Raw genomic sequence first — 27,553 nt, 5'->3', positions numbered from 1 at the left:
TCCATTAATCATTGACTGCCTCAGTAATGCTTTCAAAACTTGTGCAGGATGATTCTTTTCTTTTGAAAGCAATTGAAGACTTCAAAAAGGTCTGGATTGAGTCCATTACCCAATTTGAGTTTGAACTTGGGAATGTTATGCAGCATATAAATAGCTAATACTCATTTTTGTTTCTTCTGTGAAGAAGATGATTTTAACCCATGTTTCTTGCCAAAAAAAATTAAAATGTAGCAGATGTTGATAAATTCTTTGGAGTGCTATTATTATTACTCCTGTAGAACAAAATTTTTTGATAGGGTGTCTCCAAAAATTGTGTGTTTTGAGCAATATCTGACAAGATGTAAGAGACATGGCACCATGGTCTTCAGCTAGTAGAAGTCCTCATTCTGTAAAGGTGTGCTCATGACCACTTTGAAAAACAGCATCATCTGTAGCTCAAGTGCTTGAAATGAGGCCGATAATGGTTGCATTTTCCTCACAAGTGATTTTGGAAGGGCTGCTGACACTAATGCTTGTTTTAACAGAGCATCTGGGAAAACAGTGTACTTCTGGTAGTTCTTATTTCTCTACGCAACAAGGCATTTACTTTTTGTCTGATGTTAAAATGCTCATTGTAAATTACATTTTAATGAGAATATAAACTTATATTTATAATGAATCATTCTAGACAGTTTTCTTTAAATGTCCAACTGCCGTATGTTCAGGAAAGAAAATTGGGATGTATTTGCCAATGACTCAAATTAGTGCAGTTTGCAGCTGGTGACAAGGCAAAGAATTAATTTCTAGGAAAAAGATGAATGTGTGTAATGATGTCATGGATCAAATGAACCAGAAAGACCATTGTCTAAGACTTTCTTAAATCTTCAACTTTCACTGCTTTCTAAGCAGTGGATGTGCCTCAGCAGAGCTCTCAGCTGCTGTAAGCTAGCTCAATGTCCTTGGTGGTGCAGGGTGAGTACCCTCAGCTCACCTTGTCCTTGCAGCCGGCTGTGTTGCAAGTAAAGCTTGCAGGTATCCTCAAAAATAAGTAGAAAGAATACCACACAAGCCCATGGAAGATTGCAGCAACTTCTGTTTTAATATTTTACAGCACCTTTTCAGGATTTACAAAAATAGGAGCAAAAGGAGATTCAGCAGAGGCAACAAAATCTGGCTTCTGGCTGTAATACTTCACTCCTGACAGTTACAGAGGTGATTTACAGAGCCGAAAAGTATGGTATAGATGGGTATAATGAGGAATACGCTCTAGAGCATTCATGATACTGTAATCTGAACATCTAGTTTGCTGTGGAAAAAAAAAATAAAATAATTGAAGGAATGGAGGCACTTCTGTCTTCAAATTGCCTTTGCCAGAGAATTAGCATCTTCAGGGTGCCTTGGCAGAGAGGGGTTAGGGGGTGAAGTCTAAATTTGTCAAATCTGTTATTATCCTTTGAGTGGGGAGACATAAACTCACCAGAAATCTTTTGAGGAGGTGCAGTAACTAACTTGATTAGAAATGACCTACCTCTCAGGTTGCTGTTTGGCGGTGGATGGGTAGAGCAGCTTTACTAGGACTCCTGGTGCTCCCTGGTTACTTACTGCTCCTTTCCCCCCTTCACACCGGGAATGGCCACTATGCAGGAACAGAAACACAAACCAGCAAAAAATGACTGCAGTGAACTGAACTGCTATTTTGACTGAGTGTGGAAGATTAACGCGATTCACGTGGGTGTATGTGTGAAATAACTGCTAATTACTTTAGGTAGCAAACAGGCTGTTTTGCCGCCCTGACATACAACTTCATGGAAATGGGGGTGAGACCACAGCTGGCATCTGACAGCCTCTCAACACAAGCCCACAGGGATACCAGCAATAAACCTTTGTACTGGTGACAAGTATCCTTTAAAGCTGTTTCAGAGATGCCTTTTAACCCACCTTAGAGCATTGGAGTAAGACACGCAGTCATTTAGCAGAACGATGTCTATGTGTTATGCATACACAGGAGAAGACCTTCTGCAAGTCATGTCAGAATGGTGAAGGGAAGAACCTATGCGAACTCCTTTGCTCAGAAGTTACATCTGCACAATGAAACACAGGACTGGCAAAAAAAAAAAAAAAGTCTGGCTTAAATGATGGCTAAAAGTAGAGACACTGTGGATCCCAAAATATTTGTGAAACTGTATTTCAGTTTGAATGGTTCCTGCATTGTTATGCTCTAAGGTGGAACATGGAAAGGGTGAGTAGCTGCACAGCACGCCAGTGGTTTTTTCCTACAACATGCAGGTGGCTCACCGTCCCTCCTGGGCAGATCAGCTGGGCTGTTTGATAGCTCGTTGGAACAGGGTGATGAGCGTGTGACACGAGGGGCTCCAGTCTGTATCTGATGATGTAATGACCACATCCTTTTTATTAGAATTACTTGGACTGTGAAAAATTTGCATTTTAGTGCATACGGTGCCTGTCTGTCATAATCCTGTTCAGCAAAGGAAGTTTATTTTTGAGTTGTGAAAATCGTTATGTGAGGGGGCTGGGCTCAGCGGAGGCTTTTCAGTCAGAGAGAATATTTGCTGTCTCATGACAAGGCAGGGGGAAATCCCTAGCATGAGAAGCCGTGCCTGGAGGAAGCTGTCATGAAGCTGCCACGTTTCCCTTTTTGATGTTTGTGACCAAAGCGTTGCTGCATGAGGCACAAGGCAGCGCTGTGCTCCCTGCTCTCCTGTGTAGGAGCTCAGCCCCATCTGCACATCAGCCTGGGAGAGCTCCCCACCAATTAGCCGTCTTCTGTCATTCCCAGTTTATGAGCTGAATGGGAGACTTTCAGGAAGGCAAAAGCCCAGAGGGAAACTGCAGTTTATGAATGCGAGTGATCATGGATCTTTTAATGTCAGGGTAACTCTTCCCTCCACATGGTGAGGAATGCTGGGCATGCTGTCTGTCTGGCTTTCTTCTCCTGAGTAACAGCTGTGGAGTGTAAGCCTCTGTCAGAGGAGCCATTTCAGCCTGAAAACAATTTTCCACTCTCTTTTTTCACCAATAAATACCTACACTAAAGGAAACTTCTCAGGTTCAACCTCAGCCTGGAGAGACTTTTTGTAGAGTGGGAGGAGAAGCAAAAACTCTGGAGCAAGATATTTTTTATGTTTGTGGCCATTGCAAAGTTAATAATGCCAATTATAGGTGTAAAGAGTAAGAATAGGAGTAATACATATACATGAACCCCTTTTTAAAATGAGAATTTTGAGAAATGCCTGAGCAGAAATGCAGCCTGAGTTCGTGGAAGATACTGATTCCTTGCTGTTTCGTAAGCACCAGTATGGAGAAAGAAAAGTTCATTCCCTTCTGCAAGGATCTGGCGTGCTCATCCTCTGGACAGGACATCTCCAGGAGTGCCTTAGCAGCCTACTAGCCCAGCTCATTTGTCATTTGCTTTCTTATCTTTTCCCTAGTGGAGAATGTACATGAAGTGAAAGGGTCTTAAAGCAGTGTGCATTTTTGGTTTTTTTCTTTCTTTCTTTTTCTGTTTGCTTGTTTGTGTTTGCATATTCATGTTGCTCAGTTGGTGTTCAAGATAAAAGACCACGTTTCACCTGGAGTGGTAATGAGGCTCCGCATTACAGGGATAGTATTTTTGCAGATATTTGAGCTATCCCCTGACTTCAGCACAGGCTAGTTTTCTAAAAAGATCGATCTTGCTGAAATATCTTCTTTTGAAAAGTTTTCTCGGCTGTGCAGGTATCTTAAAAATGTCAACAGGAAGTAGTTGCTCTTACCTGTACAAAGCCTGATTCTTCTCATTTCCTTTGTACCCTAATTAATATGTATGCTGGTCCTTGGTACCAGTCGGTTACTTAGTGGTGGCTCAGGCCCTTGTTCCAGGTCCTCTCCTCTGTCACACTTTCCTACTTTTGCAGCAGACCAGCAGAGCATGCACAGCCCACCCTTCCTCAGCTTACAGCAAATGCTTGGACACCCATCAGCTCCGAGGGGTGGTTAAGTCACCTTCTTCAAAACCCCTCTTGCTCCTCAGGAGTCTGCAGAGGTTTTGGCTAGGATGGAGCTGACCCATCCCCAGCTCTTCCAGGACTTTCGTTTTGCACAGAGGTGCCAGGAGATGTCTTATAGACACTCAACTGGGGCATAGCAGCAGCTCTGAGCGGAAAATAGGGGAAGAAATAAAGAGAAATCAAAATTCCTAATAGATCCCTGAAGTCATGCAGTGGGGGCAGCTGCCACCAGGACTGAGGCCACAGAATATTTTTCACAGACCATAAAGAATTTCTTTAACAGAGGGGAAAAAACACAACTTTACAGGTGAGTGCCTTCCCCTGGAGGAGGAGGATGCTGATACCCTCTGTTACCATGTGAGTGTGACTTGGGGGCTGCAGTTCTTCTGGAATCCCACAAATGTGACCCTATTTCCCTCTGACTGAGAGCACAAGTCCATTTTCGCTCAGCGTGGATTTGGGCAAGGACCACCAGCAGTGTCTGAGTGGATCAGGTAGTAGGCAAAAGCAGAAAGAAAGCACCTGCGATCATTGCGTCTTATGATGCTTTTATGCTGAACATACCTAATGCCTGAGAACGGTACTTATCTGGATGGAAATCTGCCAGAAGAAAACGAACCCAGCAACATGTCTACCACAGCCTGAGCTGGCAGAGGAGGTCTGTGCTGGAGCCCAGCTCTGCTCAGGCACGTGGGGATGTCTGTGGTGGATCTGAGAGCCCTCAGGCCTCACCAGGCCCCGTCACCTAACCACAGCCTCCCCCTGGCTGTGCCAGTTGCCAGCCTTTCCAACACCGTTGGCATGGGTAGGATTTTCTCTCTCCCACCCTCTTACTCATTTTCACCAAATTATTAGGAACTTATGGGAGAGACTTGCTCTTCTGTGAGAAGTGGTCAAAATGAGGCTCTGAATTCTAGTTTTCAGTGTAATTCATACACATACACAGACAAAATGGTTGCATAAGGGTGATTTCTTGTGGATGCAAACCAACAAACCAGTGTTTTGCTGTGGGCAAGGCACGTTTCTACCTTGGCTTCTCTATTTATGCAAAGGGAACCGTGGCACTGCTGATGCAGACAGCTGCAGGCTGCTGCAGGGTTGCTGTCACAGCGTTGAAATGGATGGGCCCTCCACCCAGGTAGGATAGGTCTGCTTGGAGATAATATCCCCCCTCTAAAATGTGGATCCCCAAAGCCCACACTTCGCATCATTCTTCAGGGGCAGGGGATGGAAAGGGCTGTTTGCTGCAACAAGGTTTGTCTGTAGGACTGAGCAGCCAGTGATGGGTCTGCATCCCTAAGGATGGGTGGACAGCCAAGGAGTTACTTACTACAGAGAGAATGAAGTAATAAAACAGGATACCTGACCCTTAACCAAGCGTTTCATTTCCAGCAGTCTTTTTTTACTCACTGGACATAACGAGCAGGTTGATGGCTGCTCATGGAAATACCCACTCTGCTTGGGGGGATGCTCAAATTCCCAGCCTCATCCCTGCACCAGCCAGCTTAAAGTAAGCCTGTAATAAGAAACTAGTGATGCTGGGATTTTCCGCGCTGGTCAGAAATGAAACAAGCCAGACAAGGGGATTTCTTGTAATATTGACTCAGGTTTCACTTCTTCCATTAAGTACTACTGACTCTTAGAGGAGATCTCAAGGCTGCTCCCTAGTGGTTACTAGTGTTAACAAAGCATTTTGAAGGAACAGCTAGGTTTTTCATTTGTCTAGCAACAGGAAATTTCATGAAAATCTGCATGATCTTTTTGGCTACTTCACTTATTTGTATGGTTTGGGGTTCAGTAGTAGTTTTGTTTTATTCTTTATTCCCCATCCATTGAACAGTCTTATTTCAAAGATCTTCCATGACATGGAAAAGGGAACCTGATTTTGCTTCAGCATTTGTTTTTTTCCCATTGTAGCCGAGCATGTTTCTGGCATGTACAGATAGGACCCTTTTGCCCCTGCATTTATTTTTGCTGTCAGGCAGAACAGGACCCCCACACCATATTCCCACATTCCCACAACCACTGCCTGCCCCTGTTGTCCTCATTCTCCCCCCCCAGGGCAAGCCAGGCTCTCCTCCCTGGAGCCACCAACGCACAGTCTTCTGCCAGCTGGATCCTTGTGTGGCGATGAGAAGCACAGGCTGTCGTCCCCAGAGGATGCTGTCCCGCCAGCATCCACCCCCAGGACAACCCTCAGCTCTCCTGCAGCTCCTTGCAGTAGCCTTCTCAGTGTGGCCATCTGCAGCTTGCAGGATATATTCCAGGGGAGAGTAACATCAGGGGCCTACACAAAGCCTTGAGCTCTTACGAGGCAGGTAAAGAGCACTGGAAGAAGAAAAATAGCCAGCACTGTTTAGCCAGACTGCCTTCTCTGGACATCTAATACACAGTGGTATCCAGTGCATGGTATCGTCTGAGGAAGAAAAGAAATCATCTTGCATTTTTCCAGTATCTTACATACATTTCCAGATCACCGAGGTGAGTCATGTAGGAGATAGGCCAGCCAGATCCTCCTGTAAACGGTGGTTGTGGGTTAAGTCTGCCTTGTGTCATGTAGTAATTTTTGCTGGGTTTTGTAGAAAGGTTTTGCAATATTTTGATGTAGTGGATTTCAGGAAGAGGGGGAGTGTTTTAAAACCCTTTGACCATTCTGGTTTATCAGGTTGTTTCCTAAGCTTCATTCCAAACTGCTTCTTCACTCAAACCCTGCTAAAAATGCTTCTCCAGCTGTCTTCTTTTGGTAACAACTTGGTGAGTCCTTGACCTTAGATGAGATTGTTCCTTTTCCATGTCATTGCAGGAAAGATTGAGAAAATCAAGCCTCCTCCTTCCCCCACTGCAGAGGGCCCCATCTCACACCCCGACCTGCCGTCTGAGGAGCCTGTAGGAGCCCAGCGGCCCAAGAACTTGATGGAGACCCTTTTGGAGGATTATGAAACACACAAAACCAAGAGACGGGAGAGGATGGATGACAGCAGTGTAAGTGCACTTTCCTTTTCGGTGTGTGCTGTGTGACAGAGACCATGATTCACGAGAATCATGATTTGGAGAACAAAAGTATGTATTACCCTAGAATCTGGTCAGATCACCTTGCAGATGTTTTAACGGTTGTAACGCATTGTAAGGGCCAGCATGACGGAAATGGAAGGATGAGGGCTACTAGGGTGGGAGAGGGAGTCTCAGTGCAAATATCAAAGGCAACTCAAAAAAAAATCCATTTTAATTAATTAAGTTAATTAAATTAATAATAAGGGCAGTAGGCAGCTGCCAGTTATTTTAATTCACACACCATGAAGACCTTCCACTGTGTTATTGTAGCAGCTCTTTGAACTTAATGGATCAGATCTGTATCCATGCCTTTGTTCATAGACTCCCAAAGTCCAGTCCCAGCATGCTTGGGATTCAGTGTAAGTGGATAAATTCCCTACAAGCAGTCCCTTGGAGAACCGGACTGGGAACATCTCAAAAATTAACTTGGATCCTTCAGTGTGCAGCATACCGTTTCCCACTGGAGTTGTTGTCTTTCTCCCACACAAATAGAAACAGAAAATTGGCCAGAATTTCAGTCTGTGAAATTGGTGCCTGCATTTCACTTATTGCTGTAGTAGAGTTCAACCCAATTAACATCTTCTTTACTGGAGGCAATAGTAAGAGGAGCTATGAATTTCATAGCTGGAAGTCCCAAAATTCAGGTGCATACATTGCACAGCCTGTTTCCCAAGAACGCACAAGATGTTTCTCCTTCATACTCATTACTGCTGTGAGTAGTCAGTGCAGAATGTAGTGAGACATAAAGTGAGATATAAAACTTCTTAAATGGACGCGGTTCTTGTTTTGTGTTTGCTGAAGCAGCCAGAGCCCTCCAGGCACTTCCCAGAGACATCAGAACGATGATCCCAGGTGCAAGGAGCTCATGCTCCAAGCAAACTGCTTTCTAGTAACTCTTAGTAGAGGTAGAGTCTCATTAGGTATATAGAAGTAAGTGAAGGTTTGTAATGTGAATACCAGACTACACTGGTCTGTCAACTCCTATTCTGTACTGGTGAATATTATGAAGTGGCACAAGAGAACCAGAAGGAGTGAAATGTGGAGGGGTCCTGTTGCTTTTCTGCTAAAACATAGTAGGAGGGCTGACTTGAAGCACAAGCAGATGAATTCCCAGTACACACCAGAAGCTTTCTGGTCCCTTCTCCTGCTGAAGCTATTGAAAAACTTCCATCAGCTTCACTGGAGCAAGACATCGTTGTCTGCTGGGCTCCTGTTGTGGCATGGGATGTGAGCTGGCACACGGTGATGAGTCTTGCTCCCCTGGCCAGTCACCTGGATGGGGTCTTTGAGAGGTTCAATGTCCACGTTCTGAGCACACCAAGCAGTACTGGTCTATAGGGTTTCATTTCTCCGTGCATACAGTGCACCAAAAGGCTAGAGTGGTTTCAACAGGACAACTGCCCTGCCTCTCCCTTAGACACCACCACCTTCTGCTTCATGTCTGGCTTGGGAGGTTACAACAGGGCAGCTCTGGCTGGGGCTTGCAGGTGTTGCCCTTCAGAAACAGAAGGCAAATCAGGAGCAACTGCTCTTGGAAGAATCTCACTGCTCCAGCAAGTGGGCAGTTTCTTCCAAAGAGGATGTGTAGGCTTCAGCAGGTGAGAAAAAGAGAAAAAGCGGCAGCAAAAAAATGAGCCAAGCACTGACAGTAAACAAGACTGAGACTGGCCAAGCAACGTTATTAAAAAAAAAATGGACTAATGTTTTTATTTTTTTTTTCATGACACCAAGTTGCTTGAAATCCTGTACTCTGGGATGTGCCAGTTCTTGCAATTTCTTTATATTGTTCTTGTTTCCTAATTGTAACATGCTTGTTCAATGTACTAATGCTGGTCTTTTCCCTTTCTGCCAGTACACCTGTAAATTACTGTCTAGCAAGGTTACTTCCGAGGTACTTTTCAACTGCTTATTTACTTTTGCTTCCTCTTGCATGGTGGTTCCAAGTGCATGTTGCTGCAGTTTGCATTTTCATGCTGTGTGCCAGTGCTGTTTCATATCAAAAGAGGGATGCAAATGTGTGTGGGGGATATCCCGTCTTATCTCTCATGAACAAATGTTTGTGTGGCTGGTTTTCTAACCCCCGGATTCTAATTACAACTTCTGGCATGGGAGGGGTTGCAATTAAAGGGATGGGAGCTGTTGCCCAGGACTGGAGCGTTTATGAGGCGTGAAGCAAGAAATTCTTGCCCTGATCCCTCTTACCATTCAGCTGATGAAGCTGAAGCTGGGGTCCAGGCAACCTCTGACACTGCATGAAACTGCTGTGGCTTTCCTCCATCCCTGATTACAGGGTATGTAACAGTAGCAAAATCTTATGCGTTTTGTAAGGAACCCACACACCAACCTTTCGTCAGTGGAAGAAGAGAGACAGATCTGAGTGCACGGTCTCAGCTTTGTCTGTTTTGTGAGCCTGTTCTCATTCCTGTGCCTTGTGATGTGACAACTGATGGAAGTCCCACTACTTAGCATCAGTGTTGGTCTCAGCTTAGAAGAAATACAGACCTGCTTTAAAAAAGGATATTTTCAGTGACATTTGACATGTTAGCAGGATGTGTGCACAGTCGTTATCCCTACAAAGCTGGGCTCTGCCAAATGCAACAATTTTAGGAGCAGGGAGTTGATACAAGCTACAATTTTGCAGTGTTTTTTAGGAACAACCTGCTCAAAAACATGGACATTTCAACTGCCTGTGATTTTCTATGCAGGCATACGTGTAAATCTGGACTTCTCTACGGGTCTTACCTAAACAGATCCTGGTGATGACTGACACTCCTCTGGCCAGCATCAGCATTGCATTACACACACAAACTTTACACTACTACCCTGTTTCATAGCACATCAGCTGCCTTGAGACAAGTATATGAACATCATCTCTCCTAAGAAGTAAAGAAAAGTAAAATCTATGTCCTTCCCAATTCATTAAATAGTTTACTCTGGGTTTTAGCTCACTGATACCAACCAGTGATTGATCTTTGTGTGGATTATTTATGGGGAATTAATCAGTATAGGAGTAGCATACTTCCAGAAACCTGATTTCACACTCAGGCCAGGCCTCTTCTCCCCCATGGTATCTGCACAACAATTTGGGTTATGGCTCACAAGCACTCAGTGATGGTCAGAGCATCCGATGTTGTGTGGGAGGCAGGAGCTAAGGTGTAGATTCAATATGCCCTAGGTTGCCTGTCCACCTTGTAAAAGGACATTAATACAAGGAGAAAGCTGGAAATCAGTGCGCATGAATGGAGATTGGATAGAAGATGTGTCTTTTCAGCACGGCAGCAGCCCTGCAAATCTGTTGCAGAAGCAGCGGAGCCTGTGCTTAAAGCACGTACTTTTGAAGTTGTAAAGGGACCGACCACTGATAACTGTGTGCTTGCTCATATGCAGATTGTACTTATCCTTAAAACTGTCTGGTTTTGTCCTTACAAATGAAAGTATTTTCAGATTTACTGGGCATTATTACGAGTTTGCTTAACACTAATCATGCTATAGGTCACAACTGCAGTTAGGTAATGCTTACGCAGTTTTCTAAGGTTACTGCTGAAAATTTTTTGGTTACAAAATAGATAACCAGCATACTGGATTTTATGGTAGAGGACACACAATTTATGTTACAGCACAGACCAGCAGCAGTAGTACAGTTACTGTCTTGTTTCAGATAAACACGTTCTGGTTCAGATACTCAGCTCCTCACCGTGCTCACTAGAGGTCTGGTATATCCAGGGATTAGCCCTAAGTAGGTGCAGTACAGCAAATATCTTTGTACTGAAGAACCAGGTGTGTTTTGTCTCTCAGTAGCTGTAGTTATATGTTAAAGCACTTGGTTTTCTGCTCCTGAGCAGGCACAGTCACGTCTGCAGGAATAACCAGTCTGTTTTGTGCCTTCATGCTTTTGTTCGTGCATGGGGCGCTTCCCTGGAGGTGTCTTTCTGCATGGAACTGTCAGAATTTAGTCACTCAGACCTTTGCATTTTCTTTCTTTTGTAGCTTTTAGTTCCTCTGGGTCCAGATGGGAAGAATCAATAAAATATGAAGTTCCAGAAAAATCATTTTGCTTCCACATCAGTCTTGCTGCCACTGTACAATAAAAATTAGCCTGTATTGTACAGTAGTGTGTTTCACTCAGCACCAGCTGGTGGCAATAAATATGCTGTGAACTAAAGCATAGCTTTGTTTTGCTTTATATTCTCATTACCAGTAAGAGAGCAGTTATTATGTGTGTTGGAGGGAGATTCAGGACAGATTGGTCTCCATCTCTAGGGTGGATAGATAAATTAACCTTGCACCTGACAGTGGTGGCCATTTCAGTCTTTTCTTCAAATCCTCAAATTATATTATATCAAATCTGCCAGTAAAGAGCCCTCTGAGATTCTTAGCATGACTCCAGAGCTGTAACCACAAGATCCATGCAGCAGTTTTTTACCGAGAGGTTTCTACAACCTTATGTATCTTGGTACGTGTCCTTCCTTTGCAGCAATTTCTATGCTCCAAATTCTTCCTCTTTTAATGCAGCTTGTAGGCAAATTGCCTTTCCCAAATAGGACATCTTATATCGCATTGCTTTTTTGACTGACAAGGCCCAACTACCAGGGCACGGCCAGCTCAGGTCAACAGCCCAAGGACGAGCAAACTGCTTGCTTTGTGACCTTTCTTGAGCTCAGCCACCAATTTCAGACAACTCCAGTTGTGTACTTGTTTTCTCTAGCAGGCGTAAATCTGACACAGCAGGTCAAACACTCCTTTCAGTAAGTTAAAAAGATCCTTCTGGGGTAGCTGCTCAAAAGGATCCTTAGCTGTTAACTACCCGCTTAGGTGTATCTCTGGTATTTAATAATATGCCAGACATCAGTACATGTTTTCCTGCAAAGGCTAAGCCTGTGTTCATTGCCCTCCATGTCTCTGACATAATTCTTCTAACAGTTCTGGTGATGTTTGCAGAAGACAGGCTTCTGGGCACATCTGCGGACAGGTGGTAAATGGAAGAAACCCTGACTTGTCTCTTAAGACAACAATAGGGTGACTGATCTAAAGCTGAAATCTTCAGAGTCCTGACTGTTACGAACAACATCAAAGACCACTGCAACGGGATGATTTCCGGCAAGGAAGACACTGACCAGAAATTGTTATAAATGACATAAAATCCATTTTATTTTCAGCTAGCACAAACCTACAGGCCAAATTCATAAGACCTCACTTAAATACATCACAACTCTGTGACAGTGGAAGTCTTGATTTGAAACTTGTGCTGGATTGGCTATTTTTTTGTGTTTATTCCATTATCCAGTGGGGAAAACAACAATTTTCTGTGTTTTCTTTACTCATTATCCTTTAGTGGCTTTGATAGTCTCTTGTCTCACAGTATATTCCTGTTGCTATCTGAAAAAATAACATTATTTTTTTCACCCTTCATTGCTAAACTTCAAGCAGCCTCTGTATTTTCCTATTCTGAGAAGATGAGAAGATGATGCCCTAATAGCACATCCCAGTTTTATTTTCTGCATTGTTCAGAGGCTCGGTTTGGGTTGCCTTTCCTTGGCTCGGGCACTCAAAATCCCAGGCACGTAGGTGAAACCTCCAATCCTCAGCCTTGCAGCTGGAGTAGCTTCAACACAGTGCTTGATGTCTCAGAAGGATTTTTTCACTGACTTTTGGATGAATCGTTAGTTTTGTAGGCACAGTTACCCTCTAGTGGGTGAAACAAAAACTGCTCAACCCTGTTTCCACCTCTGATGGTGGTTCTGCAAAGAGGAGACCTGAGTTTGAGCAAAATCTCAGCAATAAATCCCTCCAGTGGACATGGACCAGATTTGTAGCCCTGGTCAGTGCTGGGAAACAGATGGAGATTTGGCTCATACTTGTCTCTGGTGGATGGATTTTGTCTTTAGCTCTTTGGCTTGTTCATAGTCATACTCAGAACAATCAAGGAAAAAATACACTAATAAAAGCAAGAAAATAATAAAGGAAATAATAAAGTGGACACAACCGACCTCACCTTCAAGACCCGAATGGAGGTTTGGGCTTTAGCGTAAATGAAGAAGTGTTCTTGTTCCTGTAAGCACAATTATTGCCAGCAGTTTCAGCTGACAGTTCAAAGCTGGTTTCCTGATATTGTCAGTACAGGAGCCCCTAGCACGTGTGTACTGGTCCAGCCACAGCTTATCACAAGCTGAAAGAACAATTTAGTCTTTAGTTGATTATATTTATTCCAACCAAGTCCTGAGACCTCACCACATCTGGCATTCTACACAGAGGAGTAAAATGGCATCTCTCTTTCTCAAAAGGCCGGTTACTCCTGCGCAGTCATAGACAGTGCAGAGCAACTTTCAGGAAGCAATGAGGACCTGGGGTGGCAAATATTAGTTCAGTGAACGGTCACATGTTGTTGGTTTCCTGGTGGTGGTGCTATTTATTTTTTGTTGTTGTTATGCTTGTTTTTTTACTATCTCTTTAAATATTTTAAAATTTGTCTTCTCTGGGAGGGCTGATTTAAAACCCACTGAGCGCAGTGGACACTGACAGCTTTGTAGTTTGATCATGGGGCTGTTACTCGTTGTTGGTCAGGAAATAACGTTGCTGTGTGCTTCTTCAAGAAGGCCCCAAATCTCCTTTTGGCATACTCCTCTGCTGTTCATTATTCTCAGAGGAGCGCATCACATACATGCTAACACCATTTGGTCTGGTCTGAATTATTCTTTTCACCTTGTTGGAACACATATTAAAACCTTCCTACCTAAAATAATTGCTTCTGTATGTGCATGTGTGTGCATATATATGTAATACACAGACTGTAAGTATTTTTTATACATGTGTGTGTGTATATGTTTGCGTGCTTGTGTATGAAGAACATACAGCTGTGCCAGGGCCCATCTCGTAGCAGACCACGCGGGTCCTCCTCGTGTCAGGCCACTTCCCCATGTTCACGGAGTGGTTTTTCACTCCAGCAGTGCTTCAGTTGCGGTGTCTGGGCTGCTGCAAAGCCAAAGACCGCGAGAAGAAGATGCAAGGGTTTGGGGGGGCTGCCTAATTTTGCCTACAGGGGTGTTGTGTTGCAGTAAGCATCTCACAGGCTCCAGCGTGTGCGCCCCCCCCCTCTGTCACATCAGCAAGCGCTTCATCGCATGCGGCGCCCCAGTTTGCAGAGGAGGGGCACCCCAACGTGGGGACAGGGTGGTTGAGTGACGGGTGTCTTCTCCCTTTCTCTCCCAAACCAGGTCCTGGAGGCCACCAGAGTGAACCGCAGGAAGAGTGCCCTGGCGCTGCGCTGGGAAGCTGGCATCTATGCCAACCGGGAGGAGGACGAGTAACCACGCGGCGGCACCAGGAGAGCAGCTGCGAAACCAAAAACAAAACGAAAACAAAAAAAAAAAAAGAGAGAGAGAAAGGAGGAAAAATTAAACAAAAAAAGCAGCAGCATTTAAATCCGATATTTATTAAATACACAACAAACTCGATGATGCACATAGACACAGAAATGATCCAGCTCCCGGCAATCTTAAAACAACAGGAAAAACGCACCCAGGAAATGCCCCCTCCTCTCTCCCCTGTCTCCCCACTAGGAAATAACCCCCGGGGTGGGGGGGATACAGGGTGTGGGACCCCCTGGGACCGGTGGGAGGCCATCCCCATGGGCCGGAGAAGCGGCTGGAGGGGAAGGCTCGTGCATCCCCCTGGCCAGATTCACAGCCCCCCGCTGGACCCACCTCCAGGTTCTTCTCCTCCCGCAGCCGCTGCACCGAGACTGTCAGCATCACCTCGGCGAACCCCCCCACAAAGACACCACCAAAACACGACGACGTTGCCCTCTGATGTTATTTCTTTGAGGGGACTGAAGGGTTTGGGTTTGGGACTGGGATTGGGGTGGGTTTTTTTTGGAGGGGGGGGTTCTGCTCCCCTTATCTAGTAATTTATCTGTTTAAAAGGAAAAACAAATAAATAAATGGGGAAGCAGCTATTGCAAATGTACAATCCACTAGGCTCAGTAAAATACAGTCCTTGTGTTGCAAACACAAGCCATCACAATTAAGGAGTGGAATAGATGGGGATGAGAGCTAAGCCAAATGGATTACCTTAGCTTTAGGATCCTATACGCTTGCAATATCACCTGAGCTCCAGGTTCTCAGATCATATTTACATAACAAAGTTTCTAAATAGAAAATCTGTATTTAGCGGATTACAACTATTTTTTGATGGTGGGGAGGGAAAAGAATGGCGTATGTGTAAAACCTATGAAGATGGGTAGTTTGAAGTAGAAAGGTAGTGGGAAATGAATACAAATAAAGGACATTTAATTTTTAAATGAGGCAATAATTGAACTAAGCCAGACTCTGGCCTAGGAAGAGGTATGAAATACAGAAGAAAGATGATAGCTACGTCTTTAACTATATTTATACAACATAAAAAGCCTTCGGAGCAGAGTGCTTTGTGAGAGTCTCCAGGTTTCCAGGCAACACAAAAGTTAAGGGGGGAAGTGAGTGAGAAAGATTGAGCAAGGGAGAGCAGACAGAGGAAGAAAAACGTGACTTTTGCCATTCAGCCAGTGTTTTCAGCGCTACAAGCAGACCGTCGAGCCTCTAGTCGTTGCTTAGGCTTGGGATCAGCAGTGAAGGATTCGTGTGCATCTGTGTGTGCATGGGGGCGTGGGTGTGCAGGTGTGCGTGCGTGTGTGCATGCAGGTGTGAGGCGTGTGCAAGAAGTCGTATGGCGGTGCGTGTGTTATTTTCTCCAAGGCTGTTTACCAGCTACAGGGGTGAGTGCTATTTTTTTTTTTCTGAAAGGGGATATAAAAACAAGGCACTGAGTTAATGCAGTATTTGTGATATTAAAATTTGACCCAACATGGTATTTGCATGAGTCACAATTGCAAAGTATTGACCAGTTTTGTAAGCTGACAATTAGGAAAAGAAATGTGGTATTTATTCTTGTGCTTTGTATTTGTATGTAGTATAGAGGCTGCGGGTTTACTCTTTTCTTTTCACGCAAGCAATACAATAAGAGTATTTTACAACTGGGAACCATAATTTCTGGACCAGAAATGAACAAGTTTGGGAGGTGACAGAAAAAAAAAAAAAAAAAAGAAAAAAAAAAAGACACAGCTTTTTTTCTATATAAAATGTTCTGTCTTGTTTGTAAACAACCAATTATTATTTTGAATTATTTTTAAAACCATTGCCCTCAATGCTGGTCCTCCCTTAAGCCTCTCCTTGGTTTTATGGCCTGCTACACTGTTTTATCCTGAAACAGTGAGCTCATTTCAAGTGAGTACCAATACTGTGAACATACTTCTGGTGCTTTTCTTAAACAAACACAGAGCTTGCAACCAAATGATTTTTTCCCCCCACAATTTCCTCCAGCATGCTCTCTCTGTCCGCGGACACTACAGCATTTTGAGGCCTATTTTCAGGGAAGTGCAGTGGATGTGACTATAGGCACATGTAAACTTTGTGGATTGTCTCCTTCAGTGCTGTTGAGCAACAGAAAGCCCTGCTGGCCTGTTTGCAGTGAGGAAGGCAGCCAGCTTGTCACAAGGACGCCCTAGCCTGGGTGCAGGGGGGACACCACACGCACATGGGGGCAGGACGACCTTGACAGAGGCACCCACTGCCAAGTCCAGGTGACTAGCAGTGAACCGTGGTCCACATCTGGGTGGGTTCAGCCTGGCCACGAGGCTGTAGGAAAGGCAAGCGACTGGTGCTGCATCCCAGCAGGACCGTACGTCACATAGCAGCACCCACGAGCGCTACACACCTGTACCAGGCTCCCTCCACCCCCTGGGCAGAACAGGGGTGAGACTGGGGAAAAGTGTCCTGAGCAGAGGAGATGGCCCTGTGCTCATGGTGAGGTGGTCTTGCATCAGACGATGCTTCCCCTGGTGTGTGCTCCCAGGAACTTGCATCTTTTTCTTTCTTTAATGTGGAGGTCTACCTTTCCCTCCCGCTCTTCTCACTGGAAGCCACTGACTTTGACCACCCATCATGAGGCACCTTCTCTTGCGTTGCGTTGACCCCCACCTTGGTCTTTGGATTGCAAATCACATTGCCCCCTGCACCGGAGGCGTGTGGCGTGTCAGTGCCGAGCAGCCAAACCTTGCATCCAGCAGTGTTCTTCTCTTCCAGAAATTATGGACACTCGTCCGCAGCACGCGTTCAGTGCTGCGACAGCGCGAGTGCTATGCAGGTTACTTGCCTCTTTGTTATTTCATTTGCATGCTACCGAGCTTAGGTGTTTATAAGTATACGCCAGTAATACATATCTATCTATATATAACTATATCCAATGCAACCAAGGAGCACTATTGCAGAGTTAACTTTGTCTCCACAGAAGAAACACTCAGATCCTTTCCCGTGGCAAAGACTGGTTTTAATGAAACTGTGTATTGAGGGATAGTTAAGCATTAGCGTTTGTGATTATAATCAGTTTGGGGTTACAGTGCAGGTTTTCTGAGCAATTTGTCTTAAACGCTGCCAGTTTGGGCTTCACCTTGCTCCGTATTGGCGCTGTCTGAAGGAAAATACAGTAACATTGATTTGTTTGGCAACCAAAAGGTGGCATCCTTGTCATGACTTACCAACCAGTTTCAACAATACCTGGCTTTCTGTATGTTAACCACTTAAATGTTATCCTGCTTCTGTTTTATAGTGACTGTGAGGCCTACAATGCAAGTATATAATTATTTTCTCATTAAAACAGAAACCCGTGTTGTGTTTCTATCCAGCTGACTGTGCCTCCGTGCCCCCGCAGGGCGCGGAAGCAGGGTGGCTGGCCAGCTCCAATGCTTCTTGCTGCTTGCCCATTGCTTCAGCCCCTTCCTGCTCAGCTTGGCCACGAGAGACCCCATCCCTGCTGGAAAGCCGTGGCCACACTTGCCCATATGGGAGCTGGAAGGTGCTAGGGTGTCAGATATGTGGTGGCTGGAGACCAACTGTGGGGGCATGATGGGAACCGGGCAGGCTCACACCAACCACCCTCCCCATGCCAGGAATATTCAGTGTATATTCATTTAATTACAACCCTGAACACTCCCCACTGGAAGAGGCTGAGAACACAGGGATTCCTGTGGGCGCTGGGCCACGTGCAGTGATTCCCTTGTACCCTCTGTGAGCCCTCCTGCTTCCCTTCCACGTGCAACACCAGAAATGCCCGCAGAGAAAAGTCAAGTGTGGATTTCCTCTCCAGTGAGCAAATCCTGAAGATTTAGACATTGTACAACTCAGGCAGTCATGTCAGTGGGTGGCGGGAATTTTGGCAACAAAGTCTGCTATTAGCAGTTGCTGGTATTTGTTTAATTAGAAACACTTAGGACATCTAAAGTACCTGCCACCTCACTGCGTAGCCAAAATGGCATTTGGCAATCCTTAGGGTATTTTTGCTAAGTAGTTAAGGACTATAAAGGAGACAATTTATCCATCATTTCTGGGGTAGGCACGTATAAGGTGAGTATATTGCACCTCTAAATGCTGCAGGTGGCTTTAAGAGACTACGGTCTTCGCCACAATGAGAAAGCAAATGAGAGGCAGAGGATCTCCTTGGCAGATTTAGCTTGATCTGATGCAGGGCCACAAGGCCAGGTAGAGCCACACTGATGACTACATCTGATTCTCCCCAGACCCTTTTATTTTTTATTTTTAATCTTGCAGGCAGGTGACACATGACCTTCTTTTTCCCATTTTATCCTGCAAACAGGAAAAGCATAGATAGGAACCTTTCAAAAAATAACTTTGCAGCTGTGCTAACCACCCTTCTGGCATAGCCAAGCATGGGAAAGAAAGCCTCTGCTGATATTGAGGAGCACCCATATCTTTGTGCCTTTTCTTTTGTTGTCCCTGACACAACAACATAACAACATAAGCCACACTCCAACATAATGCTGTCCTAGAGCTGGCACCACCATCTCTGTCAGGTTTCCCAGACTGGGTGGAGGCAAGAACACAAGATGGGTTTTCCAGAGCTGTGTGGCAATAGGACATTAAAAAAAAAAAAAGTGGGGCACACACCGTAAGGAATCCAAACCTGGGCATAGCAAGCTGTAGCAGAGGAGAGATAGGGCTAGGCAGGACCAGAGCTAGAAATATTAGCATGGATATTAGCTCTGAAGATGACTTTTGATGACGGTCTCATTATCAAATTGACTAGGGTGGGCAGTCCAGGAGTGCTGGCAGCAGGTGGGTCCAGCCCTGTGCTCCTTCCCAGATGAAAAACCAACCAGCATCCTGATGTTTCACATGGTGCAGGACCACAAGGCAGGGGTTATACTGTCATCTTGTCACAATGGCACTAGGGTAAAAACACATTAAAAAACAACAACACTAACAACAAGCATCAATAGAAAAAAAAAAATGCCATCCAGACCTCAGGGTCTGCTGCCAGCTCTGTCTGGGCCCTGGTTACTTGGTCACCTAACCCACTGGTTTATCAATAGCATCTCCAGGAAGAGAGCTTTTACATTAAGCATTAATGCCAGAGCACCAGCAGGAGATGGGGTTGCCTCGGTCCCACTCCAGTCCCTCCTAGAGATGTAGCCCCTTTGGCTAAGGTTAACACTGCCTTTCAGGTGTGATACAAATCCTCCCAGACAAACTACCAAGTCACAGTGGTGGCACCAAGGGATGGAGGGAGGCTCGAGGCACCATCCTTCTGCAAGGCATCTGCAAGGGAGGTACACAACATGGTGGAGTCACTGCTTTGGCATCGTCTCCAGGCCATACAGGTGCCCAGACCATGAAGACAGCACCGGTGTTACTCACACAGCAAGCCCCCCTCAGCCAGCACAAGACGATCAGGGGAGCCACAGCACATCTCACGAGGTTCCTGCTGGGAGACTGTAGGGAATGGGGAGCGCAGAAAATGCCCAGGGTGTGCCTCCTCCTCTGAGAGCTCTTCGGGAGCACCAGAGCTCCCAGACAGCCCTTGCTGGGAGCAACTGCAGACTCTGCATTGCCCCGTGCAGGGACTGTGCGGTGCTAATCTCTTGCTGTGGGGAACATTGCCAGCTGGGAAGGTGTCTGCAGGGGATGGGGGGAGAGCTGGAGGCGAGGCTGTATTGCAGTGCCAGGGAGGATGCTTAAGTAGATATGGCCCCTGTAAGTACTTCCTCCTCTCGTAGCATCTCTCTCTGCCTTACATTAAAATGAGCAGAGCCCTCAAACTGCATCTGAACAAGGAGGAGCCAGGAAAGTGCTAGCAAAACAAATGGATAGGGACGTAACCCTGGTGAAGTGCTCATGCAAGGCTTTGGAAGTGTTGCAAGCAAAAGAACCAGTTATTAGAAAGGAGGGAAGAGCCTGAGCGTCTGTGAAGTGTCACCTCAATGGAGAAAGGTGGAGTTCCCTGGTATACAATGGAAACTGACTTGCCAGGCAGCTCTGTCACCCCCACATTGTGTGGAGGAGGCAGGAAGTGCTCGGCCCTAATTAATAGGGGTGAAAGAGGGAAGGCAACAAAGTAGGGCACTTGCTTACTCACTGGTAAGGCTTGTCCGCCCCTAGGAGCATGGCTCTGGGCCACAGCACCAGCCCACAGCAAATCCAGACACTCAAAGCTGTACCTTTTCCTGTTCCCTCCCGTCTCCTTGCCCTTTGCTGTTCTCTCCTGGTTTCCATGCAATCCTATTCTCACCCAAAACAGCTGTTTTCAGGTAGCAAGATCAGATGGGCCCCATGAGCATGAGGATCTCACCCTGCTCCCATTGAGCCTCATGGGATAGAGAAGACCCTCGTCCAGACCATGTCCCCCACCACAGGTCTCTTACTGACCACCTCTGCAGGCCCCACCAGCCTCCTGTGAGGCCTGCTCCCAGGTCGATTCCCTCCCTCGGGTATTTTTGCCAAAGGACCCTGCGGAAGATAAACAAAGACCCACAAGACAAACCTTAAAGTGGACCAGATGCAAATGTACCAAAGCACTAGGATACCTAAATACCTCAAAAGTCCTTTTTCTTTGAGGGCTACACAGCACTGAAACCATCTGCAAAACAGTGATGTGGGCTTGTGTCAGTGCAGCATAAGACAATGCAGACATGTTATTGGGGTTGATCTGGAAGGGTGTTGGGGCAGAGCCAGGTGAAATGAAGCCTCTTGGTTGCATTATTCATGCCAAAAGGAGCGTGATTAAAGCTTTCCTTTAATTCTGTGTTAGAGGGAAACAGCTCAGCCAAGCTCCAGCCATGGAAGTCTCCAGAGAAGGCAGACTGAGCTTATGTAAGGTAGAGAGGGTTGTTTCTAAAGGGGAAGTTAATTGCAAGTTGTGGTACTTTCTGTACAAAGAAAGTGAAAATTTCTGGCAGGAAGAGGGGGAGAGATGGATAAGTAAAGCAGGTCAGAGGGGAGTGTTATAACAGTGGAAAACAGAAAGACAAATAGGGAGAAATCTTGCTGATAGTAATTTATTCATGCGGGGAGCCATTTCTGAAGCCAGCTGAAAGCAAGTTCGGACCATGTTTGAGCACGGTTGGAAGCTATACAGCAACAAGCATATTTAGCCAGCTCTTTGGAAACTAGACAAAAAGCTCTGCCAGTTACAGCACAGGTTTCATGTGGTGCCAGGTCCAGGCCACGCTGGTGCAGGACAAGATTCATCCCAGGTGTCCGTCCCAGTCACTGCCTGTTGAGTCAGCCTTCAGCAAATGGAGAAAGGAAAGAGCTGAATGATAGCATTGTCCTGTACTTTACAGGCATGCAGCTTCTTTGAGCTTAGAAATTAAAAGATAAATCAATATAGTCTGTCCAAGCTTTGCAGGATGTTTCCAAGGAATTTACTATTGAGATGCTTCAGTGCCAAGGGATCAAGACAGCATTTCAGTACCCTAAAGGGCTTGATTTTTCAGATCTTCCTTAATCTCTCGTACCTTTCCCACATAGAAGTATTAAATCAGTGTGTTTTTAAACGTCAGGGAGGTCATTCTCTGGCTTTACTCCTAGGCATCTGCCCACTTTGCCCTAGACTGCCTTGGCCATGTGTCCTTGTGGAGAAGCCTGAAAGCTCGTGGCCAGACAGCTGTGCTCTGTTCATCTGGTAGTGGCTCACACTGTCACTGTGGAGGTGACGTCCAAGGGCAGGGTCATCACTGGCACTCAGACAGAGACCAAGGTGCCCTGTGCAACACCGTGCCAAAGCGGGTGAAGTGGTGGGGGGAATGTCTCCTCACTGCTCACATGCAGTTTCAGGAGGTATGAAATTTCTTGGAGAAGCTTGCCAGGAAAAGTGGAGTTTGCAGCAGGAAGAAGAAGCCCTGCTCTCGACCACCACGGCCAGTTCGGCAGCAATACCACAGGGCGTAAAATCCAACCCTTAGCTCGGTAAGGATTTGAACGTCACAGAGAACTGAAATGAGGGGGAAAGAATAACAAATGCCAGTTACAGCAGCTGTCTTGCCACACAGTTAAAATTTACTATTGTGTATATATTTATTCATGCTTCTTAGACATTGAAGAACTGCAGCCTGGAAAAAGTTAGCAGCAGGAATATTGCTGGAAAGCTTCCCAGTCTTTCTTGTTTCCCTAGTACCTTTTACCCAATAGCCCTCTTCGACTCCAAAATTTTCCTCAGAGGAAGGGAACCTTCAGAGGAAGAGGAGCAATATTTTAGTCCCGTTAATGTATTTTCATACACATACTGGACTACTATGGATACACAAGGCTGTTTGTGACTCATTCACTCAGTACTGTCTGCCTAGGAGGATGCTTGCTAAAATCTTCCTGAGCAGTATTCAATGAGATTCCACATTGCTATACCTACAAGAGCTTTCTCTGGAGCCTGGAGCTTTCTGCTGGAGCACCTTGTCTGAGGCAGCGCTGCTGGCCCTGGGGACCTGAGGCATGCCTGCCCTTTGGGTGAAGTGAAGGTGACACCTCCACACAGGATTGCAGAGCCCTATCTGATGAAGATAACTCCATCTGTGCCATTCTCCACCAGTGTCCTGCAGGGGAGCAGGCAGGGGTGCAGTCCACCATAGCCCGCCATGCACCCTTGTGGAGGAGCACCTTCAGTTTTACATCACCGCATGGAGCAGAAAACAACTGATTCCTCTGCCCTGACATACTGGGATGCTGGCACCTTCCTCTGCTGTCGCAGGGACCTCTCCACCCTGCCAGCCCCAAGCAAGCACCCCAGCCTCTGAGGTGCAAGACAGATAATTATCTAGGTGTGGCTATGGTACATTTTAACAAACAGCGCTATCCCTCCTCGTGATGCGAGGTCGCCTGGAAGCCCTCACCTGCTGCTGGGAAGTGTTTGCAGTGAGACAAACAGTGACACACAGGTGATGCTACCATTCCACAGCCTCATACCCTGAAACCACCTCAGGCTGAGCTGGGTAGTTGCCACCAGCCTTGAGGGGGGCAGTCCACAGAGGATCTGCCCAGTCACAAGCAGCTGGTACTCTGTAGTCAAGGAAGATGTTTGAGAATTTGTTCTTCTGTTTTGGAGCTGTGTTTTTGTGTTATGTTTGAGCTGAAGAAGTTCAGTAAACCCTGCTGGAAGAGCTGCCACGTGGAAAAAGAGGGTGGTGAAGCTCATAAGTGACACCAGAGTAAGCTGCAAGATATGCAGCTCTCAGGCTGTACGTGGTTTCTTGTTTTATTGTTGTTTTTTCTTTTTTGTTTATTTTTGCTTGGTTGTGGGTGGGGTTTTTTTTGGCATTTTTTGTTGTTGTTGTTTTCTTGTTGTTGTTTTCCAAATAAATTGTGAACACTTTTGACAGGATGTTATGCATAACACAGCCTGGAAAATTTAAACACCCAGTGATGAAAACCATAGTCGTCTTTCTTGCCAATTTCTTTGTTCAGGACCTAGCCCAGTAGAGTGTGCAGAGACTTAGAGGCAGCAGTTAAGACCTGCCTGCTCTAAACCTAAGGGGTGGATATCACTGAGGGTCTTCTGCAGGTGGTGGCCTCAGCCCATCCTTCACTTGCTTCTGAGATGTAAATTTGGCCATGCACAAGGCTAACCTGAGATTTCCTGATTTTTCCTGTGCGACATGATTTAGGTGTTCCTGCTCCAGCAGGGGGATTGGACTAGATGATCTTTCAAGGTCCCTTTCAATCCCTAATATGCTGTGATTCTGTGATTTACAGTGTGAAAACAGCCAGATTTCCAGGCAAGGGTGTCTCCAAAAGAACTTCAAAGAATACTTCCACCTGCCCTCCTCTCCTCAAAAAGAGGAAGGTTAAACAGAGCACTAAGAGGTACAAAAGCATGAGAGACAGCCTGTGTCTTCAAGCATTCACAATGCTCTCCTTTTCTCAAACGCCTTATTCTTTAAACGTTTGCAAGCTTTTCAGTACCCATTCACCACAGCCATAAACATTTCTAGACCTACAATAAAACAAACAAATGTGCAAGGTATATAAACAAAATTATATCTAAATAGATTTGCAGAGCTTTCGGGAGGGGAGGGCAGGTTTGGGTTTAGAATTAGGTTTTTACAGATCATTGTCTGTAGTGCATTTGGTAGTAAAATTTTTTAATAGTCATCTTTTTGCAATGGTTATTCATCTTTCCAAACTGGACATGTTTCACTTTATTCAACACAGTATAGATTAAGTTTCAGTTCTAGGACAACTTGTTTCATCTCATTTCTTAAGTCCATCACTGCTTGCACACTTGAACTTTGTGGCACTTGTGTGCCAAATCCATGAAAAGTAGGATATGCTCCAAAAAAAAATCATTTAGTGTAAGTATTATCTGGTGCTTATCTAAAAACTACAGCAGGATTCATCCTGTGGTCCAGCTGATCAAGCAGATGCTGAGTACCGCAAGGAGCTTTTTCCCTGTCTCCATGCAGAGGATTATTGTTAAGACATACAGTTAACTGTCAGCACTAAATTGCCTAAATTCCTTGTGCTAGAGAAAAAAAAAAAAAAAAAGAAAAAAAAAAGCAGACTAAGCAAAAAGCACATGTAGGGGATGCTGGGTTTTGTTTGTCCAGCAGAGGGAGAAGCCCAAAGGAGACTCCAACCAGGTAAGCAGAGGACTCCGAAATAAGAAAAATAAACAAAACCCTGACTTGGAGGGGTGAAAGCAAGATAATGCAGATTTATGGTGCTGCTTTATCAGCCAGATCTGTGCCAAGGGAAATAAAACCGTGCTGATGTTTCCAGCTTCTCCAACGGAAGGAAGGCTGGTGAGTCTCCCCTGCCCTGCCATGCAGAAAACCCTTGGGGGCTGCAGCATCTGTCCTCAGCACCAGTGCATCCCTGGAGGTTTCTCTGAGGAGAAAATTCTTTCTCTCTAGCTTTGCAGCCTTCCCACAGGAAGGAGGCACACAGCCAGAGGAGCTGGCATGTGCGTGCACGTTGGCTGGGGCTGTGGTGAGGCCTTGAGGCCCTGGGGAGCTGGGAGCCGTGTGTCTGCATCGCCTGTGGCCTGGGCCTCTGGTGAGAGGTGTCAGAGACCACACGCCCCCACTGGTGGTCTCAGTGTGTCATCTGGTGTCACTGTGCCTCCTGAATGCTGGATAGGAAGCCCAGGGGTCGCAGTGTCTGAGACACCTCGTGGTGCACCCCTACAGGGGCCCTGCACCATGCAGAGTCCTTCGTAGGTCCTGGTCCCCGGTGAGCCACGGGGACGGAGCAGAAGCTGGTGCCCGTGTCTGCAGGAGGTGGGCTGCCTTGTAAGCACCAGCCGGATAGGAAGCCGGGCTCCAAACCACAGGGGAGAGAGCACAGCTTGGCACTGCAGCTTGCGGTCATTTTTGAGGAAGGTGCAGTTTCTGTAGAAAAACAGATCTTTACTGAAAGAGCTGCTCCTCCCCATGGTCCTCAACCAGCTCTCCTCACCTCCTGCACTGCAACACTGCGGTAGTTTCATCTGGGATCAGGCCTGAGCATGCCCCCATTCACATAACCATGAAAAAAGGTTTAAAAAAAAATTCAGTGTATCGGAACACATAACATGAAACACCCGTACTTGGTCAGACTGACAAAACTCCACAAGCTGGTGTGACGTGGTGTTGAGCTGGCCTCAGGTGGGTGTCCAGGCAAAATGGCTGTAGGGTGGGATGTCCTTAAACACCATAGTCCTTTTCCAGTGGTCTGTACCACTGTATTTTTGCTTTTAAACTACTCTCAGCAATTCTGTAGATGCGTTTTATTAAATGTCAAGAGCCGCTCTCTTAAGGCTCCGTTCTGTTAATTCTGCACAAATATATTTTAAAGCAGATGCAAAAGTCCCTTTAAATATTAGTAAAATGAGAACTGGGCTTCATGGAAAAGCTGATTATAAAGAATGGCAATTTTGAAATCTTTGTGGGATCAGATAAATATGATATTCATGCAAAGTCTTTTGCAGTGGGAAATATTCTAGGGCCTGTGTTAAAATTATATTGCATTTGTATTGCAATTGCTGAAATAAAATTATACCCTTCCATGAGCACTTGCTCTAAAAGGCACATTTAATGAGAATGAACACTCAGAATATCCTGGAAATATCTATGTAACTCATGAGATCACTAATGGCATTTAGCACAGTTCATTAGCTATCTGGGCCCAAATAGCATTGAGCATAGCACAGTATCACCTAAATGTCAAGAGCGTCAGATGAATAAGCCAGACAGCCTGTACAGGCAAAAAAAGTATGGAGGGATAACATCCCATATTTAACAGCTGAGAAGATCTGCATACTCTTAAGACCAGTGCCTGCAACATTCCTCTGCACGCCAAGATAACCGATACCCCAAATCAAAGCTAGATCAGGACAAAGCTGTTTATCTTTCCCTCTACTGTCTGGCAGTAGATACAGGGCTCCCTGGATGCAGCGAAGCGTAGCAACTCCTCTGGTTGCATTTGTTGACTGAACTGGTTCCAGGCTGCTGCCAAGGGGTTTTCAGTAAGGCTGTCTGGAATTTCCATCCTTTGGAAATATTCCAGGCTTTGGAGAAAAAGATTCGTCCCACTTCTGAGCAAAAACTAAAGAAACTATAACATCTCTGGCAGAAAATATGAGGAAAAGGAAAAAAAAGAAAAAAGAAAAAAAACAGTTGGAACAAAACAGATTATATTCTACAGCTGGCTAGGGGTCCTTTCGTCTGTTAAAAGAAAAATTTCTGGTGAAACTACAGTTGTCTAGCAGCAAATCATTCTAGCAGACAATTTCTCGCTCCTTTCTGTGTTAGTTCTTGGGATTGTTGTTTCCTCAACTTGAAATCTAAAACAAAAATTTTTGCATAAGTGGACTAGGAGTGAAAAAATGAAACTCCTGAGCCATGAGTACACAGGCATTGAGTAGATGCCACCTGAGTCAATACAGAGTGCAACAGATGGGGGTTTTAACATTGTTCTAGGAAATTAATCATTAATTTATTTTTTAAAGTCATCACCATAAATCTTCCCAGAGCAGATTGTTACTCTGCCTGCTATGATTCACTAAGCCAGCGCAGGGTGAGATCATTATCATTTCAGTTAGCATTTCTGAGGCTGCTAATTATCCCCCAAGTGTTTCCTCCAGCTAGGGACACACACACCTTCCTTGGCGCTGGCAGCCTGGGCAGCGGCAAAGCTTGAGGCTGCCTGCAAGCTTTGTGACCC

The 27,553-nt window shown here is 45.5% G+C and overlaps 1 protein-coding gene and 1 long non-coding RNA gene across 14 annotated transcripts in view; one reads left to right on the top strand and one right to left on the bottom strand.

The window, feature by feature from the left end:
* PALM2AKAP2 (PALM2 and AKAP2 fusion) overlaps positions 1–17,720 on the top strand; it is a 257,742-nt gene extending 240,022 nt beyond the window's left edge. For 6 of the 13 annotated variants that reach the window (XM_080573327.1, XM_080573331.1, XM_080573333.1 and 3 more), the window contains 2 exons: positions 6,790–6,968; positions 14,249–17,720. In XM_080573327.1, coding sequence (XP_080429453.1) covers positions 6,790–6,968; positions 14,249–14,341 — 272 coding nt within the window. In that variant the 3' untranslated portion in view covers positions 14,342–17,720. The other 7 variants (XM_080573326.1, XM_080573329.1, XM_080573332.1 and 4 more) reach the window with 3 other exon arrangements.
* LOC308185374 lies at positions 15,985–24,927 on the bottom strand. Its single transcript, XR_013943335.1, has 2 exons — positions 19,778–24,927; positions 15,985–19,307 (listed from the first exon to the last, which is right to left on the bottom strand). It is a non-coding gene; the product is annotated as an uncharacterized lncRNA (long non-coding RNA).
* Positions 24,928–27,553: the final 2,626 nt, after the last annotated feature.

This window comes from Anser brachyrhynchus (assembly GCF_964034855.1).
Source record: "Anser brachyrhynchus genome assembly, chromosome: Z".
Taxonomy (NCBI): Eukaryota; Metazoa; Chordata; class Aves; order Anseriformes; family Anatidae; genus Anser; species Anser brachyrhynchus.
This window is presented reverse-complemented; position numbering and strand designations above follow the sequence as displayed.